At 40.6% G+C, this 23,438-nt stretch overlaps 1 protein-coding gene across 2 annotated transcripts in view; it reads right to left on the minus strand.

Annotated features, from left to right (window-relative positions):
- plxna4 (plexin A4) overlaps positions 1–23,438 on the minus strand; it is a 283,307-nt gene that overhangs the window by 61,687 nt on the left and 198,182 nt on the right. For both annotated transcript variants that reach the window (XM_041780599.1, XM_041780598.1), the window contains exons 7-11: positions 18,010–18,163; positions 15,299–15,398; positions 15,071–15,185; positions 1,914–2,114; positions 1,051–1,147 (exon numbers count right to left, since the gene is read on the minus strand). In XM_041780599.1, the coding sequence (XP_041636533.1) occupies positions 1,051–1,147; positions 1,914–2,114; positions 15,071–15,185; positions 15,299–15,398; positions 18,010–18,163 (667 nt within the window). The remainder of the gene's footprint in view (positions 1–1,050; positions 1,148–1,913; positions 2,115–15,070; positions 15,186–15,298; positions 15,399–18,009; positions 18,164–23,438) is intronic.

Genomic DNA, 23,438 nt, shown 5'->3' on the forward strand with positions numbered 1-23,438 from the left:
AGGGCTGAAGTACACTCAAATATCAGTATGGTATCAGCTATAGTTATTTTGTAAATGTGGGCATATCAGCCAAAATTCAAAATCATGCATCCCTAATTTTTTCACTTATCTTTTACTTGACTTTAAACTGTTAAGAGTGTTTAAGTCTAACAAATGCGTGTGATGCAGAGGTTGAAAAATTATCCAGTAATCATGTTTAATAATTATATCATTACCAATCCAAATACCCATGATCATAATTTTTACCAGAATTAAGCAGCCCTACTAAACTTAGCACAAAAAAGAACCCACAACTGCATGTTCCTTATAAATGTGTCAACATTTAAAAGCTAAATAAACAGGCTTCACAACAGTATCGAATTTATTGCCAATAAGCATTGTTACAGCAAAGAAATATCTACCAAACACAAATTTCCTGACATTTTGTGCTAAATTTAGATTCCCAATTCAGTTTAATTTCCATAATTATACCATTTTAATTTGTGTTAAGTCTTTTTGTATCTTGATTTCACATGAAATTTATGCAATCAAAACACCTAGAAAAAGAGGAACTCAAGGAGAGAGACGTTGGCAACAAAGATAGATGTTCTGCCAAACTGCCAGTGAGATGTTTACAGAGAAAATAAGAGAAACAGCTGAAATGAAAAGACATTTGAGACGAGCCAAGAAGACAAAGTTTAGAGAGTTAAAGTGAGACATACAGACAGTGCAGACGGCGGATACAGATAAGTGGAAAGAGACAGGGAAAGGAAGCAGAGAGACCTACAGGAGGTAAGCTTGCTAAAGGATGTGTTAAAGTTAACCACTCTACATGGAAACATCAGGGGATGGATGCTGCACCTCAGCACACCGCCCGCTTGTTGCCATGGAGACCAGCTCCAAGGGCAACAATGGAAAGGCAGTGGCTTTAATGTGCGTTTGTGTCTACGTGTGAACAGAGTGAGAGTTTATAAAAGAATATGTCGACTCTGTGAGTGTATGTGTGGATTCTGCAGGAAAGAGCTGAATGGATTCTTTCATTCACATGCCTGTGTCTACGTGCATGCTCACCTTTGTTGTGGGCGGGGTTGTCGATGCTGAAATCTCCGTTCCAGATGACGGTCAGTTCAACGGGAAGACTGCTCATCTCCATCCCATCGTAGAAATACTATCACCATGGCAACCAAGGAGGGAAAAAGTGAGATATGAATAGAGTATATGAGAGAGCATGAAAGAGTGAGAGGCTACTTTAGAGTGTCTATTACATTTAAAAGGTACTACCACAACCCTCCTATGAATGCATCATCGACAAGTGGTTTTACACACATGAACTCAAACATAAGACCCAAAAGAAACAAGACTTGGTTGTCTAACACTAGCAGCATGGAGGGTCGCTGCTTGAATAATAATTTTCCACTAAATTACAGTTTCCCTCCTTCACAACTCAATCAAAGTACAATATTTGGATTGTTCAGTGATTATACACACAAATCCCACAGATATCTCTGCGTACACGCACACACTCACTCCAGAGTGATGAAGACAGACAGGAAGATGAGATGTTATTGTACCAACAGACGATTAGCATCGAGACCAGCATAAAGCCCTTTTTCATGCTAGTCTTTCATTGCTGTCAGTGTTTTATTCAGTCGGTGAATGAAGCATGAAGGCAGGCTGTGTAGGAGACACAAAGTCAGGCTCTCCTCTCATCTGCCCACTGTCTGGCTTGGAGAGGGAATCTAGTGGAAACTGTGCGTGGCTGTATGTGTGAGGGACTGAAAAAATATTATGGTCACATTTATAGGATGACTTTATAGAAATGGGGCGTTTTTTATAGAGATTGTGTTTAGTGTGTGGGTGGGGTTGGTGTCTACTAATGATATACTGCAGAAGCCGGCATGTAAAACACAACACACATGCACACTCGTCCTTACCGAGGTGTTTTGACACTGCACCGAGGAGCTGTTGAAGCGCAGTGCAGGGACTCTATGCTCGTTTCCCTGGATGGTCAGAAGACACTCGTAGCCTCTCTGACCGGACTGTGGCTGGGGGAGGTTCTTTGCTCGTAGTGTGATCGGCTTCACCACATTGACAGGAACGAGGATCCTTTCTGCAGGCAGCAGCTGGGGACAGCCCTGAAACAGAGACACAAATAGATACAAGACAGGAGAGTGTGTTATTATATTTCTTCTCACCAGCTTGTAGGCATATTTACAATTAGATTAATTAATGGAGAAAATCAGGGAATGTTATTTTACACCTGAGTGCTGTGAGAAGTGTCATTAGATGTGCAGTTTAGGCACACAGTACTCAAGTCTCTTTTAAGAGTGCAACAACAAATACATGTAAGAAAGCATGGGAACTATTCTGTTTATATATCAGTATAGTTTAATATGAATTTAGTTTATTTGAAATTAATTGCTGATCCTTCTCATAATATACTCAAACGCAAAAGACTGATCATACCAAACATCCTCTTGCCTCTTAAGCCAATCAGCCACTTGTATTGGTAACAGTCATACACTATATGGACACAAGTATTTGGCCACACCTGTTAATGATAAAATCCAGGAGTTTTAATCAGATCTGTTGCCCTATGTGTATAAAATCAAACACCTAGCCATGCAGTCTCCATTTACAAACATTTCTGATACAAAACGGGTCATTCTGAAGAGCTCAGTGACTTGCCACCTTTGCAAAAAGACTTAATATTTCATCCCTGATGGATATTCTAGAATCAAATGTCAGTGATATCATTAGACAGTGGCAGCGTTTAGGAACAACAGCAACTATGCCATGAAGTGGAAGACCATTTAAAATCACACTGCTTAGGCACATGGCGTAAAAGTTGCCTAAGTTCTGATAATTCCATAGCTAAAGAGTCCTGAACTTCCACTGGCATTAATGTGCAGCAGGTGCTTCATGGAATGGGTTTCTATGGCCAGGCAGCTGCATGCAAGCCAAACATCACCAATTTCAATGCCAAGTGTCAAGGAGTGGTGTAAAACATACTGACACTGGACTGTGGAGCAGTCAGTCAGATGCCAGATGAGCAGTCAGGGTTTGCTGGATGCCAGAAGAACGGTATGTGCCTGACTGCACTGTGCCAACCGTAAAGTTTGGAGCAAGATGAATAATGGTATGGGGATGTTTTTCAGGGTTTGGGCAAGGGGCCTCTATCTCTAATCTTAATGCTTCAGCATACCAAGACACTTTGCTTCCAACTTTGTGGGAACAATTTTTGGAAGGCCCCTTTTCAGCCCAACATGACTGTGCCCCAGTGCATAAAGCAAAGACATGGTTTGATGAGTTTGCAGCCCTGACCTCAACCTAATGGAGCAACTTTGGGATGAATAGGAACAGAGATGGCGAGCTAAGCCATCCAACTTCAGTGCCTGACCCCATTAATGCTCTACAGAATGAATGGACACAAATCCCCATGAAAAAAAAAACAAAATTTTGCAGAAAGCCTTCTCCAAAGAGTGGAGGCTGTTAATGCTGCAAAAGGCAGGCCACCTCCAAATTTAAGTACAAGTATTTGAATGCAATGTCAACAGTCCCTGTTGGTGTAATGGTCAGGCTGTGGAATACTGCTTAGTCCGCTTCCTGCTTTATTACAGTGCAGACGCTTTCCTGCTTTGCTTACATTCTTTCTATGATATCTTTTTTATTTTGGACTAAAAGTTGCGGACAGAAGGTCTCTGACATTCTTTAATCACTGGAGACATACTTTCTGAAAGACAAAGAAGTTTTTGCCATTTTTCAATGTTTTATGACCTCTTCAGTGCTACTTGACTGTGGCCTGTCAACAGCATAAGCCTGTACTACAGCACTTGGAAACGCAGTGCTCAGCTAAGCTAATTAGCTTCAAGATGCCTCCTCTATCTACAGATGACTACCACAATCTTTTACAGAAAATTGCTGTGCTGAAGACTAAAATTCACCACCTAGAAGTTAATGCGGAAGTAAATGGACTAGGTGGGAATGACACCACTTTACCATTGGCTCAAATCAGTGGACAGGAGTTGGCTAACACACGGCTAACGAGCACAGAAAAAGCTACCACGAACCAGGTAGGCTCTGTTCTGTGTAATAAATCTACAAGTAGTAGTCCTCCCTGGAACCACCTTGGAGCAAAGCCAAAGAACATATCATGTCCCTGGGTAACGGGAGGATGTTTAACAGGCAGAGCAAAGCAAGCTGAGATATGTGATGAGACCGGCTGGCCTGCACTCCCTCCCAGGTGAAGTGCCTCCTCAACCCCTGTATCTGGAAGGACACAACCGTGGAAAGCTGCAAAAGGGAGGATGAGCAACAAACCTCAAAAACAACCAAGTATTGAGCTGCACAACAGATATTCTCCACTGATGAAGGACCCTGCATCTCCGTCAGACCATCCATCCTCAGACAGCGGGGTAAGGACTGACAGCATGTCAAACAGCAAAGCTACGGGGAAGGCTGAAGCCTGGGCCTCAACCTTTGATCGTGAGTAACAATGCTATTAGAGACTTACAGAGGATGTGCATTAAAAACACCAAAGTGATCTGTTTCCCCAAAGATATGGTTTCCAACATGACGGAAAGGATTCTGCATATCGCGGCTGAACATCCAACCGCAAAGAACATCATAATACATGTAGGGTCAAATAATGTTGCTAAACAACAGTCTGAAGTGCTAAAACAGGAATTCACTGAGCTGTTGAATACAGTGAGCTCTGTGAAAGCGGATGTCCTTATCAGCGGACCTATACCACCGGTCAGAAATGCAGAGGAGAGATTCAGCAGGTTGTGGGCACTAAATAAGTGGCTTTTGACTGCATGTACTGCCCATTCAGTGCATTTTATTGAACATTTCCATATCTTCTGGGAGCACAGACATCTTTTTAAAGCAAATTGACTTTTCCTGAACAAGCCAGGAGTAAAATTGTTGGCCTCTAAACTATTTTACTTCCTGTGTCACTCATCAGTCACCTCTGCCAAAGACTTCAAACAAAAGGATTCAGCCGGGAAGAAAGACAAAACAAAGCTGAATAAAAAACCTTGAAGAGGAACAACATTCACCCCCACCCAAGGAGCGCTCTGAGTCAAAGAGGGGACAGAGTCTAGAGGAGGAGGGGTCTCCAAAGGCCTCCATCCCCCTTAACAACCACAGCATCCATGATGGTCCACCTGCCTCACCCCTTCAAACCCGAACCAGGTCCCTCTCCCACCTTACTCTCCTTTTCTCTCTTCTCACCCCACTTGGAGTTCACTGACCAGATGAAGGAGCTGGTCAATGCTGGACTAAGATCACATCGACCATCTCCACCACCTCCAACACAGGCTCCAAAGCCCTGTCGCCCAGCTGCCCCCCGTCCCTCAGAGGAAGCATCATGTACTGTCTCCTCAGACCGACAAGGAAGATAAGGCTGCCTGTGTTCAAAATATTACAAGTACAGACTCATGTGTTCTGGGTCCAGGCTGCGAGATTATCGCAGGTCAAGCTGGGGCCCTGTATGTAAGCAGGTTGGAAAACTCCTGTCTTGATTGGTCATAGAAAAACAAAGGTGAATGTGCTAAGAAACGGGGGGCACAAAAATGACGGCACAAGATTGTCAAACTTGAAACTTATTCCCTGTGAATCGCAGTCCGTTCCAAAAATTATAGAGGGTGTTCCTACAACACCAAGACTTGCTTTATTGAACATTAGATCTCTGGCTGGAAAAACCTTTTTAATCAGTGATTTTATCACTGAGCACAACCCTTGATTTTATATTTTTAACTGAGACTTGGTTGGATCAAAATAACAGCACAGCTGTTCTTATTGAGTCAACCCCTCCCAACTATAGTTTAATTAGTGAGGCCAGAGTGAATTGGAGAGGAGGTGGAGTGGCAGTTTTATTCAAGAACTCTTTCCAAGTTAAAAAATTATCTTTCAGTAATTTTTCTACCTTTGAATATGTGGCTCTTCAGCTGAAGTCCTGCCCTCGAGCCATGTTACTAAATGTTTACAGGCCACCTAAACACTGTGCAGATTTTTTTTGATGATTTCAATGAACTGCTGTCCATAATCTGTATTGAATATGACTGTATAATCATTATTGGTGATTTTAACATCCATGTTGACAACCCCCTGGACAGAGGGGCTAAAGAACTGTACTGTACCCTTGACAGCTTTGGGCTGAGTCAGCATGTGTCAGAGCCCACACATTATAGAGGGCACACTCTGGACCTGCTTATCTCCAAGGGTCTGAACATACACAAGGTTGTTGTGAGTGATGTGGCCCTGTCTGATCACTGCTGTGTCTTCTTTGAGAGCATGATCTCTGTGCATACAAGTAATCAGAGAGAAGTTATCATGAAACGATGCATTACTGAAAACACCAGTGAAATGTTTAACAACCTTTTTTCTCCCACAGCCACCCTGCCCTGTAGTCCAGTCAGTGAGCTGGTAGATAACTTTAATTCTAAAATGTTAAAGGTTAGTGACTCCATTGCTCCCATTAAGTTAAAGGTTGTCTCTAGCAAGAAAAGATCTCCATGGAGAAAATGCCATGATGGTGAAAAATGAAAAAAGAGAATGCTGAAAATCTGAACGCAGGTGGCGAAAAACATATCTCCAGATTAATTTTGGCATCTATAGAGAGAAACTACACATTTATAATCTACAGCAAATAATCTATTGGACCTCAGTGCTGCATTCGACACAGTCGACCATAATACATTAAATGACCGACTGGAAAACTGGGTGGGACTGTCTGGCACAGTTCTTGATTGATTTGCATCCTACTTAAAGGACAGGGATTATTTTGTGTCAATAGGTAAATTTAAATCGGAGCAGACCAAAATTATATGTGGAGTCGCCCAAGGCTCCATCCTGGGGCCTCTTCTGTTTAACATCTACATGCTTCCACTTGCTCAGATCATAGAAAACAACAAAATAAATTACCATAACTATGCAGATGGCACACAGCTCTACATGTCCATGTATCAAATGGATGTGCCATAATTTTCTTCAGTTAAACAGACAAAAAACTGAGGTAGTTGTTTTTGGACCCAAGGAGGAATCTCTTAAAATCAGCATGCATCTCCTGTCACTTCAGTTAAAAACCTCAAACCTGGCCAGAAATCTGGGCGTTGTCATGGATTCAGACCTGAATTTTAAAAGCCACATAAAAACAATTACAAAGTCAGCATATTATCACCTCAAGAACATTTCTAGAATTAAAGGACTAATGTCAGAGCAAGACCTTGAAAAACTGGTTCATGCATTTATCTTTAGTCGAGTTAACTACTGTAACAGTATCTTTACTGGTCTGCCTAAAAAGTCAATCAGACAGCTGCAGCTGATCCAGAACGCTGCAGCTGTCTGATTGACTGAGGTCTCTACACTGGCTCCCTGTCTCTCAGAGAATAGACTTTAAGATACTCCTGTTAGCTTATAAAGCACTGAATGGTTCAGGCCCAAAATACATCAGAGATCTTCTAGTCCAGTATGAACCATCCAGACTGCTCAGGTCGTCTGGTGCAGGTCTGCTCTCTGTCCCTAAAGTCAGAACTAAACATGGAGAATCAGTGTTCAGTTTCTATGCTCCATATATCTGGAACACACTCCCAAAAACCATTAGGTCTGCTGAGAGTTTGAGTTCTTTTAAATCAAGGTCGAAGACACACCTGTTCACTGCTGCCTTTGACTAAAAACGCTATACTTTTCAAATTTTCTACTTTCGCTATTTTAGTCACCTTTTCTTATTATAACATTTTAATTTCAATATACATAGATTTAATGGACATAAGAGTGATTACATGTTAAGATTCTGGTATTGGCCAGAAATGTGAAACATTGTTTTTATCTTTTGTGGGTCTTATTTGCTGTTTTTAATCACCTTTTACATGCTTCGTTTAAAATGCTTTCATTGTGTTTCTTTTTCTCCTTTGTCATTGTATTTTAATGTCCTGTGTGAAGCACTCTGAATTGCCTTGTTGCTGAAATGTGCTATACAAATAAACTTGCCTTGCCTTGCCTTACCTTTGTCCACAGAGTCTATGTCAAATTGGGCTTGAGCTGCTTTTCCCTTCCTAACCTGATCTCAAGCTAGTAACAAGTCGTAACTAGCTTGAGATCATTGCAATTAAATAGAAGTTTTAAAACAACAAAGATGTTGCTGTTGCTCCCTAATGTCAAAGCCACACACTTGTGGCATTGCACTAGGGTAGAAATGATAATGAAAAAGGTTGAGCTGAATGTATTCATAGACACTGGGGATGACTGCTAATTGCACTAGGAATATTCCAACCATGGTGACGACAATCTCATTATCTAACTCATCAACTACAGTACCAAACAGTACTCCACCAGTATTGGTTTAATTGAATGGAAGAGGCACTTCAGTGTGCACTATTTTAAAAAGTAGCATTTGTTGTGCTTGTTTTGTGACAGTTCCTGTTGGGTCAAGATCATTGGAGTATTTTTGATTGGACAGGACCTGATATCATTCACTTTGAGTGAAGGGCCAACTCAGTGGGTACTCCACATTTATTATTTACAGGATGGGAGCATTACTGATACAATGACAGCAAAAATATGAGTTTTTAGCTTGGTTTTCCATGCTGGTGCTCATGTTTGTGTTCATTAAGCAAAAGATGCCACTGATGGATCTAAATAAGATTGATTTCTGCCTACACAGTAATTAGTCAAGAATGAATGACAGAAAGAGGGACTCAAAGAGAGGGAGATGAGTCACTTAGCGATTCGAGGTCTAAAATTAACAGCCAATCAATTCAGGTGTGAGGAGGTGGCTAAATTTAGAGCACCAATAGATGAGGAGGAGAGGAAACAGAAGTAGGATAGGTGATAAGATTGGACCAGGAGGAGAAAAGGTGCAGTACAGCAAAGACTGAAAAAGTAAAAAGCCACTGGGAGAGGTGGGTTAAAAGAGACTGAAGACAGTAAAAAGAGAGCAGAACTCCCCTAAACTGTTTCATAGCTAAAGGAAAAAGGGCAAAATAAGAGGGAGGAACAACAAAAGAACAGAAAGAGGCAAAGAATACCATAAAGCGTACATGACAGCAAGAGCTTAGGAATGTCAAAGAGGGGGAGAGGAGTGAAGATAAGTTGAGCCCCTGCATGGAAGGAGTTGGGGGGTGAAGCATAGCGCACGGTGAACTGGGTGATAACACTTGTTTGAAGTTCATTAAAAGCCACTTGATTGGGTTAGGCTGAGTGACTGACTGGGTGGCTGCATGGTGAGAGAGAGGGGAACGTTCTGTGACACTATTCACAAAGTCATTATAGATAAATGACAAGCAGGGTGAGTGGGTTCAGCAAGCGCTGGAGACGGAGGGAGAGGTTCTGCACGCGTGTTTGCTCTTCCAAATCTCATTTTCCTAAGTAAGAAGCGGTTGTATTTGAAGAATGGAAATGAGTGAAAGAGCAAAGAGAGATGCAATCCTTTTTTAATCACATCTCTTCCAGTTAATACACTTGAACAAAAGGGACAATACATTTGATCTGGTTTGTGGAAAAGAGGGCACAGGAGGCACTGGAGGATGACAGTGAATAAAGCCAGAACTTGAAGTTGCAGATCTTCACTGATAGGGGCATATGGTGATTATGTGATAGGATTGTGCACACAACAGGGCACTGCAGCTCACATTCATGTGACTGTTTGAAACCCTTAGCCTCAAAAATACTCACCAAAAGGATCAGATTTTTAAAGGCCAACACTCACTGACATGTTACCGTATGCCCCCAAACACGTATTAAGAATGAACTGTAGTCCTGATATCTCATTACAGAGTTAGACTGCATCTCTTGCATCATCTGCCTTTATGTCAACATGTCACAGAAACTTCAAATAGCAACTTTCAACAGCTGCTGACTGCACAAACAAGCACACGGGCACACTGTTTCATTAACACCTCTCTTCACAAACATCAGAGTAATTTGTTTTTCCACTTCTCATTGTATACCCCTCTCTGAGGTTTCTACTAGGTATATAATCCAAAATAATTATACATATAAATGTATCTAAAGCCCCAACCATGTTTCCTGTAATTGTGAATCAGACTTCCCCTGCTCCTACAGAGTACAACTACCATAATTGTCTGACAGAAAAGACAGCAAAATACAAAAACAGATCCCCTATTTTCCTCAACAACAATAAAAAATTAATAATGTGTCTGAGAATCTACAAACAACTGTGTAAGCTCTTTGTTGCCAGTGTTTTTTTCTCCTACTTAGCACAGATTTTGCTGTTTGTATGCAACCATACACAGTCAGACATGCTGCATTTGTTGCCAGCAGTCCCTCAGGCCAAATGGGCTTTCACTGGTTTGGACAAACACATGTATATGCTAGTTGGCTACCGATGCAGGTGGTGCTGGCAGTACTGCTTGTTGTCGCCTGTTGAGATTTATGTCAACGTTAAGTTGATTTAATGTTAGTGCACTGACTTCTGCGCAACACCCCCCCAACCACCAGTGAGTGGAGAGCAGTAAATAAGAGATAGACGGTAACCACAGCCTGCGTTTACACACAAACACAGTACTTAAATAGCACTACACTAGACCATTTAAATGTGTGACTTTCTCTCCAGAGGGCTCAGTGCTATTAATGATTCCTACCAATAGGTGGAGGATTAGTTAGGTGGGTGAAGTGAGAAATGCTTGAACAGTGATAACATAAAGCCTGTGTACTGTTTTGCATAATTAAAAATCATTTTTACCATTTCTCTCCATAATGGGGCTAAGTTTATTCATAAAAATGATGAAAAAAGGTTTTCTGTTGTACCATTTCCTTCTGGCACAACGCTAAATGGATTATTCAATGTAACAGTGATTTTTCAGAAATGAAAGTTTTTTTTTCACTATTTTTGTTGCCCAAAAAACAACTTTTCATTTAACCTCATTAAATTGGTGGAAAGACAGAAAACTCTGAGGCAGACATACCAAAAATGCTCAGCATATTATTCACAAGTAAACAGAGAAAAGTGAAAAAGGGGTTTTTAATATGAGTGAAACGACCCTTTAAAATTTCTCATCCTTACAAAAGAAGAAATACGATCTGTCAGTAGGAGGCAAGAGAGACAACGAAGTACATTCTAGACTTATTTATGCATTTCATTGTGCGCCTTTTTGTGAAGGACTAGCACTAGAAAGAGAAAAGAACCTGTCAACAGCCTGACTCATCTCCACCACCACATAATAACTCCAACTTCTCCAAAACAGTTTTTTTCAGTCCATATAATTATCTTTAACCCTACTCTTCCCATCACTGACTCATTGTTTTCTCTGACCTCATGTCTGATTCTCCATCATGCTCATGCCTTATCCCTCCCTCATCTCACTCTATTTAAAACCAGCCTGTGTTCTTCATCCTATCTATCTCACTGACCCTTTTCATTTCTCTTATCAACTCCCTCTCACTGATTTGTCCCTCCTCTCTTTCCTGGCTCCTTTTCTTCTCCAGGACCTACTTAGATCTGATAATTGGAGGCTGGTGGGAGGTGTGAAGGGTGGAGATAGGGAGAGTGACAGAGAGTAGGCAGCCGAGTGGGAACTGTGAATGTAAAAGCCCTTGGCATAGTTTGAAGCAAGGGAGGTGGGGGGGCTGAGTGCGAAGAGAGAAAGAGAGAGAGGGCCATAATTATAGCAGTGTAAGGTGTGAAGATGAAGAGGATCTTAAGTTTTCATACAGCACACGTTTACGCATACACATTCACACACACTGTGTAGCTCCAGTTTACTGGCCTCTGCTTTATCATCTCCTACAGAGCCTGGGGCAAAGACACTGCTGCTCTCCTTCCATCCCCGCTGCTACTCACTTTGTTTCACAAAAATCTCTGCCTCCTTCTCCTGACATTGTGAATAAGCACAAATTTGGGTTCTCTGGGATACTTTAGGCCATTTCTTTGTACAGATTTTTCTTTTTTATTGCTTTTCTATTGAAAGTTGCTCCAATAGAGGGGCTAAATATATAAGCAGTTCTGTAGTGCAAAACAAATTTTCCCATTTGGACAACAGAGTGTATTGTATTGCACTGCACTGTGTTGTATTGAATTGTATGCTATGGTATGGTGGCCTTATGGTATCACGTTGCATCCTATCACAATGAACTTCATTGCATCTTATAATATTGTATTGTACCATATCATACCTCTTTTTATCTCCCAATGAGAGACAACAAACCGTGTGATAATGGAAAAGGCCAGGACAGATTTTATCACTCCATGGTTGAATCTGTCCTGATCTTTCCAATTTTCTCCTGGTTTGGTAGCCTCTCATTAGGAGATAGAAAGAAGTTAGAACATGTTGTTAAGCTTACCAGTGAAACTATTGGTATGAAATTACCTGATCTGTCTCTAACTTTTTACAAGAGGGTAAAATCTAAGACTCAGGACATCATACAGTGTCCTGATTATCCTCTTCATGCTGAATTTGAGCTCCCCCCTTTGGCAGGGGATTCAGATTGCCACAGGCTAAATGTATGGATGAAAAATTTGCTCATAACTCAAGCCAATACATAACTAAGTTTTCAAAATTAACATAAATGAAGAACTTTATTTTCACTACAGATAGTCTGAAGATGTCTTTTAATGATGATTCTGCCTTTAGTTATCCATGTCAGTGTTGTGTGATTGTGTTTTTCATGTTTTAAGTTTACCTAGTTTAAGTTTACATAGTATGCTTGTACTGTATTTTACTGCATTGTGTCACATCACTGGGCAATGCGTGGAACCATTTTATCATTTATTCTGTCTTGTATCATGCCACATTATATCACACAGCACAGCATAGCACAGCAGCATATTTCATCCTGTCATACTGAATTGTATGGCTTTACATCAAGTTTGTCAGGACTACATAAACAAGTCTTTAGAAGATCAGTGGGATAAAACTAAAGTTGAGCCATTTTTTCATTTAAATTCGCCTAATTAATTAAATAACTATATGTATTAACAACCCGAACATCCAGAAATAACTAAAACTACAACTAGTAATACAAATATTACTACTAATACTACTACTACTACCAATAATTATCAAAAAAAAAAATAATGATGTGTTATAAAAACAGCCAGATATCTCAATGCTTAGGCAATTTATTGACATGAACCTTTATATATACCTTTTTTTATATATATATGTATATAAATAGTAACCATACCATTTTGATTAGGTTAATACTTAAAGCCTGCTCTTATAATCAATGCAGACGTCTTACATATCTTTGACTTTTTATTCCATGTATCCAGGTGAAGCTGCAGTGTTCTTTGTTAATGTAGCACCTCAGATGCTAAGCTAGGCTGGGCTAAGTCCTTGAGATGTGTGGAGGGCAAACTGGGACGCGGCCTTGGTTTATGTGCCAACATGCATACGTCTGATCCGTGTGCCCATATCATTGCTGGCTTGAACAAAAAAGGCACCCACTGTACACCAAGGCCTGGCTTTACCTCTGTCCTGCCATGCATACTAACAACAAGCTCAACCAGTAGGGAGATTTGCCTAGCCTCCCTCATTAGCATAGTGTTAAGGGATTATTCAGATCACTGCCTGAAATCCCTTAATTGTAATAGTACACAAAAAGTCATCTACTGCAAAAAGTGGCCGCCCCATTTCACAGTGCAAAGTTGACTTGTTGCCTTTTGTGAAATCTTGGGAGTGATCCCTTGGTTATCTGCACGTGCTCCTGCATGTTCATAAGCTCTGCATGTGTGTCTAAATTATTAATTTATAAAAGAAACCAGAAAATCTGGCAGTAAATACATGACCTTGGATTTGAAGGGTTAATTAAAAGCAAATTAAAAGCCATTAAGCCTGCAAAACACCTGCTTTTTCTGAAACAACATGCAAAAGAGGATGTCATTAATGTGCAAATACTAAATCCCCTCCACTTTATTTATGGTTTTCTTTTAGTCTGCTGCACAATAGGAGAGGATTCACACATTATTATCCTCAGTCAATATTGACCAGCAGCCCCTGAGTTAATTGGAAAAGTAAACCCGCAAAGACTCCAGCCTGGGTCTGACTAAGCAGACGGTTCAAAAGGATAATGGAAAAGGCAGAAAAAAGAAAATAATATCATCTGCGCAGGTTGAATGGCTCGGGGGGAAACATGGGTGGAATAACACAATTGAGAGCAGACTGCTCATCAAAGGAGGCAATCTGGCTTAGCTTGTCCCTGCCCGTCGTGCAGCGTCTGCCAGCCCAGACATGAGCACTAGTGATCTTCATCATAGCTCACCTCGGGCTAGGATTAACAGGCCACTAACTCCCTGTAAAACCCTCCCACTGCAAACTACAGTGATTTGGCAGAGCACAGACGGGTAAAAACTGCATTCAGATAAACGCTCACACGCAAAAATACATAGAAGCACAGTGACACAGAGACATACTGTACCCATAAAAGCTTCCACACATACTCAGGCATACACCCAAACCCTGCTTTACCTCTTTCCTCTGCCCTGAAGGATGCCACTGTGGCAGAGACTCTAAATCAGAGTGAGACCTCTCTCACAGGAAGGAGAGTGGGTGGGTTGGGGGCATTCACTGAACGTACCCCCATCCAGTGAGTGACTTGTCCTTTTGCAGCAGAGCAGCCTAATTACGGTGGGCTCTGCTTCGAGGGGAATAGAACTGGCTGCCAATACTATTGATAATTCACACAGACTAAGCTGTTGCAGGGAATAGGGATGGGCGAGAGGAAATGGCTCCGTTTTATTAGTTTCCACTGCCCTTTGATGTGCAGTCAAGAGCGAGACATGCCAAGAGACTCACGCCAGATGGAAGCACTACAGCTGAAAGGTGTCTCAGTCCTTTTAACACAACTCTTCTTTTGCACGTGAAACCTCAAAATGATGGCTGTTAGTCTCGTGTTGCCAAACACTTCCCTTAATTTTTTATCACCATGTTTTATTACTTAGCTGGCTCAAACAGACTGGAGATGGATACATTTAAAACCAAGGGGATTCTTCAACATCTTTCTTAATGGGCTATGGTTTAATTAGCTTTATAACGGCAAGCAGAGGAGATATTTCCAAATCTCTATTGAGGTTTAGTAAAGGGGGGAACTAAATCAAGCTCTTTTTTGGGGCCTTTTGCTTGGCACTCACCTCAGGCTTCTTCACTCGGCCCTCCTGGAAGGAACATGTGCGAGGGTCATGGGTGCAGTCATGCCTGTATTTGCACCAGTGGCACTGGTAAGGACTGCTCACACAAGACAGACACCTGAAGGGAGAAAGCAAAGAAGAGAGATTATGAAATGGCTACCAAGATACAAGACAAGACACATACCAATCTTGCTCTACAAAGACCTAAACCTGAAGTAGACTTGGACTTACGACTTGTGCACGCTACAGTTGTAGAAGACAAAACTGGTGTTAGCGAATGCCAGGCCTGTCTCCTTGGACTTCAGATAGAGCTGCACAATCTGATGGTCCCCTGGAGAAAATTGATCACAGACATGATTAATGTTTTCATACAAAAAGGCAGGTAGAAGGATAAATAGAGGGGAAAAACAATCAGACTGACTAAATCCAGAATTTATTTTGCCCTTAAAGTCATTTTTGAACCCATATTTGACTGCTTTATCCAACTTGTAAAACATACACTATAAAACAGTTGTAATTGATAGCCACTTTGCATGTCAGATTTTTTTGGCACAAGCAGTTGGTAGACACTTCAAAAGAACCCATGCCTGTATGATAACCATTTTATTCACTTTTACACATCCTTTTTCAGTGTCTAGTCACATTAGGTTTCCCATGAAGAGAGGATTACCGCAGTGCTTTGAGCCACAGGTGCTGAGCCTGTTGCAGTGGTAAAGGTAGTATCTTTAGAGAGGAGGAGAGCAGAGGGGGTTTGTTGGGTTAAGTCTCCTTCTCTCAGCAGCTTTTCAAAAGACAATAAAAGTTGGTGCACACACATTTCCCTTGGGGTTGAAAATATTCCCCGGGAAAAGTCTTTGAGAGTGTTTGACAAGGTAAAGGGAGAAGGAGATGAAACAGAAACCGCGTGTGTGTATGTGTGCTCGCGCCTCTCCTGTATTTGGTGTGTCCTTTTGTCTGGCCCTAATGAAGGAGTTCATGTTTAATTCAACAGCAAATCCACACATCTAACTGCTCTCTTTCCACACTACCTCTCTCATCCTCTATCTCTACACACAGGTTTCCTCCACACTGCAACTCCTTCTTCTCCCCCATGTCTCCCTCCATCTCTCCAACAAAGAAGGAATCATTCATCAATCACAGTAAAGCACCGCTGACAACGAATCTGTCCTAATTAGGCCACCTAAATGTTACCTTGAAGCCTGCTAACACTATCTATCCCTCCCTCTTTCTTCACTCCATCCTTCACTCTCTTTCAACCGAGCTTACTCTAATGAGTGCTGGTAAAAATGGGAGATAAAAGATTCACATAAAGGCAAAAATGTGGAATATTTTCCTCTACCTAAAAAGAGAAATAGGATCTAACTGTGCATTTGTGGTTGTTGGAGAAGATGGTGAGCAACACAGTAAGCTTTGTTTGTGTGTTTCATAGTTCAGAATTACACATCGACAGTGAGTTTGCATGACTGTGGTGTTACCAGCTTTACAAGTGGCTGACATACAAACATTAAACAAATGTTTTCAACTCCCCAAAGCCCCCTCAGGCTTCCCTATCAGCCCTACAACTGCACATGTGTGCTGTCTATCTGAGATTACTTTATTTCATTAGTGCATTGTGTGTTTTTTTCATAGCAGTGGATGCAAGAGTTAAGCCTCTGTTCATTTTAATGCCCTGAATTAAATAAATACATTTACAGGTGGGACCCTAAAGGTCTCTGAAGCATCTATCCATCCATTTTCTCTACTGCTTATCCCATTCAGAGTCACGGGTCTCTCTAGCAGTATGGGTTAAATAAATGTAAGCTTGCTTCAGATTGCCTCATGCAAAATTCTAATCTAGTAAAGTCTTGTAAAAAGAAATCTCTGATTACATTTTTAAAACTGTTGAACAAGAATTGGTGCATATCTATTTCTTAATAGTTCACATAAACAGCTGAAGGGTCTTACAAACATCAGCTCAAATTCCCCTGTTAATTTCAAGCATTACTGATGGATTATTGATGAAACTTAATCAGCTTATGGTGCGTTAGGATAAATATTCATGTTTACTGGTTATTTCATGTCTTTTTATGTTTTTTGTTTGCATGTACAGCCTGTTTTGGTTGAGGCACTCTTAGAAAATTTGATTATTCATCTGAACATGTGTCTCCTGTTTTGTTTACATTGTATTTTCTATTCCCATTCACTATTTTTATGTGGAAATGGCAGGAGATTGCATCTTCATTATCTCAACATTAGAAATACTGACATGATCAGTGTTGGTAATGGAGGTTGTCTGCTTGGGGACAGTCCTTCCCAAATGAAAGCTTATTGTAATTATACCAGGCTTTACTGGCTGCTGAAAGAGGAGGTGAAATGAATATAGGGAAAATTGTACTATCCCTCTTTCGCTTGTTGAAAAATGTTGGAATTGTGACACCATCTACAGGGAATTAGTAATCCCCAGACACTCAACTAGCTGAAATACTGAGGTAAAAAACACTTTTCTGTGCAGTTTAATATCCTCTTATTTGCACAGGGGTTAACTGGGGTCCCATCTCTCCCTCTGGAGCATGCAATATTCACTTTGAGAGAGGTTAGTAAATAAACCCCAAAGCAGTCTAATGTTCATTCAGTCACTAAACATTTCCTGGGGCAGTGCTTTAAGGCCAGCTGAGTCAATGATGGCAACTAGAAAACAAAAATTCACACTCATAGCCGCAGGACTAGCATGCTTCTGACTGAAGCAGAAAAAACAAGATGAATTCCTTGAATGACATTTATTTTCTTATTTAAAAAGATGACAAAATCTTTCAAACAAGTTGACTATAACAGTGTTTATTTATATTAATTATCTCAAAATTCGTTGACAAGTAATCAAACAGGCCTCCTAAAGGTTAGAGCCAGTTTCTAAAAATGTTTAACATCCACCACTGCTCTGTTGACATCAAATATGTCCCTCTTACCTTTGTCAACAATAATACGAGGCATCTCTTTCTCAGCAGGGGAGGAGCATCTGATGCGATTTCCCTCCACCAAGCCATTCATCTCAGCAAGGTCCTCAAAGGTGCAGTTAACTCCTGCAGAGAGTTCTGGGACATTATGGGCCTCCAGCACCAACTACAGAGAGAGAGAGACAGAAACAGACAGAGAAAGAGAGAGAAAGAGAGAGAGAGAGAGAGAGAGAGAGAGAGGAGGGCATTCAATGCTTAAGTTAAGTTTTGAGTTCTTTACAACAAACCATACACAGCCAAAGTGAAAGAAATGATGAAGCATGACAATGCACATTAAAAAAAATTAGGGCTGCAAGCAGCACTCAAGGGGCCCTCGCACAGGTTTGATACACGAATTTTCCATGAAGTTACACTGATTTTATATCAACATGAAAATACTTTTAACTGGCACTGGACACTGTGTACCAGAATTAAAAATCCTGGGTCAAAGGTGAGGCTAAATTTTTGAAATTCAGTAGGGGCACCACTGAGCTATTCAGCCACATTCACCAAAAAATTTGACCAATCACCTCATTTCCCCTCTTAGAATTGTCTTAATTATGTTTCATGGCTCTATTACCATTTTTATGCCCTGACAAAACTACTTCCTGTTTCATGGCAAACAAAAGATCATCATGGCTGCAGCGTTGGACAAAACCTCATGACCTTTATCGTGGTGCAAGGTGAACTTCTTTGGATATTCCAGAGCAAATTTGAGTATGTTTTTATAAACCACATAGGAAATGTGGTTAATAATAAAGAAGCAGTAACTTTCTACTTCCTCTTTGACGGCAAGTAATGAGTCATCATGGCACAGACTAGTGTCAGACCTGTGAACTTGAAAAGAAAGCATTGGGACACTGTATTACTGGATGTTTGAAGGCCCCCTGGAAACGGTGAGTTTGAACAATTTTGTTACAAATAAATTAAAAACGGCAGACTTCTGGCTGACTTGGCCATTTGGGTCCAAGCCCCCCCCCCCCAAAGACCATGCATTCAGGCCTGGTCTCCATACATATTTGGAAAGTTTCAGTCAGACTGAACAATTCACAGCTGAGTTACAGGCTATTTCCTGTTTCTTGAGAAATTCCAAATTTCAGGGCTCACCATGGCCATACCCTTTGAGTTCTGTACATGATTTTGATAACTTTTCATCATTCACATCTCTTCTAGCAGCCTGCCAAAATTCAGCTTGATTGGAATAATGCCCTTGGAGGATTTAATCCACAAGGTACCCCTGAACATGGCAAAAAACCCCACCAAGTTTTCACTTTGACTCAAAATGGCAGACTCCCTATAGGGGATTCACCATAACGAGAAGATCCTTTTTTTTGTGTCTCATGAAGCTGAAAATGTGTACAATATTTCACTTTGATAGGTAAAACAGCCTTGAGGGGCTGAATTTTAAGGCTGGTTTTAGGGTATGCTAGCAAGTCAGTTTCCATCACTCATGCTGGAAATCAATAAAATTTCAAATTTTTCACCAGGCTCCATGCACGTGTCAAATTTCAAGACTTTTCAGATATGTTGAGGCCTACAAATTTGAAAACTTGAAATAATCAAGTAATCCTAACAATCTCCATAGGGTGCTCGCACCTCTGTGCTGGGTCCCTAACCATGGTCAGATGTGAATCTAATCTCTGCCCCAACAGTCACTTTAAGACTGCAATGCTCTGCCTCCCTCCCACATCTGTGGGCCCTTCATATCAAATCTGGAGCCAGTTTGTTCTTCAAATCTGACTGCAACACAATATTACTGATGAGAGACACAGCTGCGAGATCTCTGCAGAGTTATGATGCATCTGCAGGGGGGTCAGAAGCCAGATGAGCCAATGAAAAGAGGTTACACAAACAGAGATCAAATGCATTTTGATCATAAATCCATACAAGCTCTAAACATTCTGATACAAAAACACAAACATGACTTCCCATTAGTAGTTATCAATTTAAATGCTCTGACTTTGTAGATCAAAGTGCAGGACAAAGAGATAATACAGACATGTGAAGGAGGAGAGGTGAATAAAGACTGCTGGCCAGAGGACTCTATGGGAAAAAGAGAAATGCAAATCTCCCCTTTTTGGGGAAAATGCTGTGTAAGCACAACCTGCACCTCAGCAAAATTGGCTCCAGGTGGAGCAGGAGGAAAAAAATCCCACTGTCCTTGGGTGAAAAGGGAAAAGATGCCGATGGAGTAGGGTCAGGACCAAAATATACATATTGATGGAAAAGCGTGTCTGCAGTGGGCCATGGTGTGGGCATTGATTTGAGGCACAGTCCACAGTAAACTTATGATGCGATGCTGGGAGCTGCCTCAGCGGCTGACCTGCACTGTTTTTATATTGCTGTTTAATGAAAAGACATCAGTGTGGGTGTGAAGGGATCCACAGCTTCCAATGTAAGATGGACGGTGTGTGACCTGGCCTCTATCTCTTACACATCCTCCCTCTCTCACTCGTTGCTCTTTCTACCTCTCACCTTCTTCTTCTCTTGGTTTAATTTGTTTTTTCCTTTTAAGGAGGGAATACAGGCAGACCTTGAATTCTTCAATTACAGCCAGAGTGGTCATGGCAGAGCGTCACCACCAGGACTGCATAAATGTGAAAATAATCCACTAAAGTTTGCAAAAAAGCTCAACTAAAACACAAATGCAGAGGTTTTTTGTGGCAAGATGTTCATGCTGCATGAAGAAAGCCCGCTGCAGATGACTTTATTCAAAGGCAAGACTGGATTTAATTTTGTTTCTAGCTACTGAGATTTTGCACTGGTTTAGAGTAAAATGCCTTGACTGCAAGTGTCACTGCTAATTGAACACTTTTCGAAACCTCTTAGCTTTAACTTTTAGCATGATTTCTCTGAACACATTAAATGATAAGACTGAGTTGTTTGAAAGAACTTAGAAATGCCTCCTCTACTGATGTAATACACACTGTAGCTGAAAAAAAACATTGTACCTACATTGACAAATTCCTCCTGAGGCTTTTTGCATGACAAATGAACTCTACTAAATGGCTCTTCCACAACAAATTAATGTCTGTTCTTAGAATGAATCTTATTTCAGCAGTGAAGAGTCTCTGTTTCAGATCTGTATGCCTCAGCTTATCTTTCCAAACAAATATTTAATAACACAAAGGTCAAGTAGGAGCCCTGTCTGTCTGGAAGCAGCCTCTGCCCTGCAATCATTCAGATGGGAGACGAGTAGCATAGCCTTTGGGTAAAGCCTGCTTTCTGGGAAAAGGTTAAACACTCTCCAAAGCCTCACACTCACACATACACAGCCACCCCTATGAATATCATTAGAGTGTTGCAGAGGTGTGCCTCAGAAAATCAACACCTCTTGTGTGACCCTCGGAGCAACATGGATGGAGAACAGTCATTCAGGCTTGACCTTAGAAAATCATATTGGATACTTATGCACTCTGTGTCTAGATTCAAAGCCATTTCCAATCCCCATTAAATAGGAAATGAGAATTGAAATGTGACATCAGTTAAGATGGTTAAGGTCAGTGTGATTTCATAACATTCACTGTTACGACCTTTGAAATGGGCAATCTTTTAGATGTTTGATAGAGAAAAACACAGTGCCCTGAAAGATACAGATTTTAGTGATGTGTTGGAGTAATGTCAATCTTATTTTGAACTTGTAAAAACATTACACATAAAAAGGAAGCATATGCAGCCAGAGACTGGCATAAAAGCAACTTTTTTCTCTCACATGTAAAATCAGAAAGGGCCTTTTACTGTAGCGTAGAAGATGAGCAACAGGATAAAGTGAGGAAAAGCCCTCTAGACCTTATGCATTGTTAACAGCTATGGATGTGGTAAAAATCTGTTGAGAAGTGGAGGAACAATGGAAAAACATCCCTCCAGCATGTTTGTGGTGTTTACTCCTACAGAGCCAAGTTCTGCTGCAGTGTATCACAGCTCCTCACACGCTAATCAATACACTTAAACAATCAAAAATCATTCAGAGCCTTTAAATCTGGCAGCTGCTTTACAACAAAATGACCAGTGCTGCTTTTAGTTGCCAACGATCACAATAAACACTGTGGAACTGCACTGTGAGCTCTTAATGATTGTTGACATTTGTTTGTGAGAGTGTTTCACTGGACGGGACTGTTAAGTTGTGAGGTCAGGATTTGAAGGATTGGTGTTGGCAGGCGGTTAAATGATGTAAAGCAGGATTATGGCGTTAACACTGGCTACTAATCAGTATCTAGAGTATAATTACATCACATTGCAAATTATGCTTGAGTATGTGATATTGTCAAACTGCCAGACAAGATTTTCTCAGCAGCAACACTTTGGGGTAGGCTTGATGTTTAGTGCAATTCGGCTCAGCTAAAACAAATGCTTTCTTAAGTGTTTCCTCCTCACTGAAAAATTAATCACTTCTTATTTTAATTGACATCTGGTCTTTAAATGTCATCAAAAAATAGCAGCAACAAAGACACTTGGACTTTAGTATTTATTTTCACTTGCATACTCATGGACAAAAAAAAACATCAGTTCTTATCCTACAAGTCCTGTTTGACTTTTGGAATATTTTCCTCAACTTTCCTCCTGCATACTCAGAACTTTCCAGTGTCCTGAGTATGCAGAAGGTGGCTGGAGAAAAAACATTTTTTCAAATGTGAAGGTTTACCTGCAAGAATAAGATTTTTATATGAAATACCGTGAAAAACAAGCCATTTTTTCCTTTATTTGTTTCTAAAACCAAATCAAAAAATTAAAAAAAACTGCTTGTTTTTTGGTTTTCATTTCTAAAACGAAATCAAATAAACAAGAAACAATTTTTAGGTTGGAATTATAGAATAGAATATGAAAAAATGGCCACGAGCAGTAAACTTAATTTCATTATTCATTAGGTGTGCCCAGAAAAGCATCATGAGAATCACATGTCCATCACCGAGGAGCTCATGCTTACGGAACAATAGACAGAGCACAAATGTCGACTCTTTTTTATAAGAACAAACAGCATCATCATCCTGATCTGATTACTGCTGCTGTTTCTACATCACATGGGTGAAAGAATACGTATTTTTAAAACTAGATAAATGTCCTGTTTTCCATTTATTTGTAGGTCAATCAAATATCAACTGAATAAATAACACAGATTTTCATTAACAGCCAGTAGATGAAATCATTGACATACCCTTATTAATAAGGCTGCTTAACCTGTTCCCTCTAACTTGTGTGATTTTATTTATGTGAAAGTTCTAGAAACCACAGTCTTCACTCTATGACTCAATTCCATGCTATCTGTACCCAAAGTCTATTTTAAAAACTGGTAAAAACAGTTTTATGTTTGCTACTCCTGCAGCCTGGAATCTGCTGCAGGAAAAGTTGGGTCTTGGATCTCTTTATATCTTTATGAAATTGTACAGATGGTATTTGAAGAAGAT

This window comes from Cheilinus undulatus, linkage group 23 (genome assembly GCF_018320785.1).
Source record: "Cheilinus undulatus linkage group 23, ASM1832078v1, whole genome shotgun sequence".
NCBI lineage: Eukaryota > Metazoa > Chordata > Actinopteri > Labriformes > Labridae > Cheilinus > Cheilinus undulatus.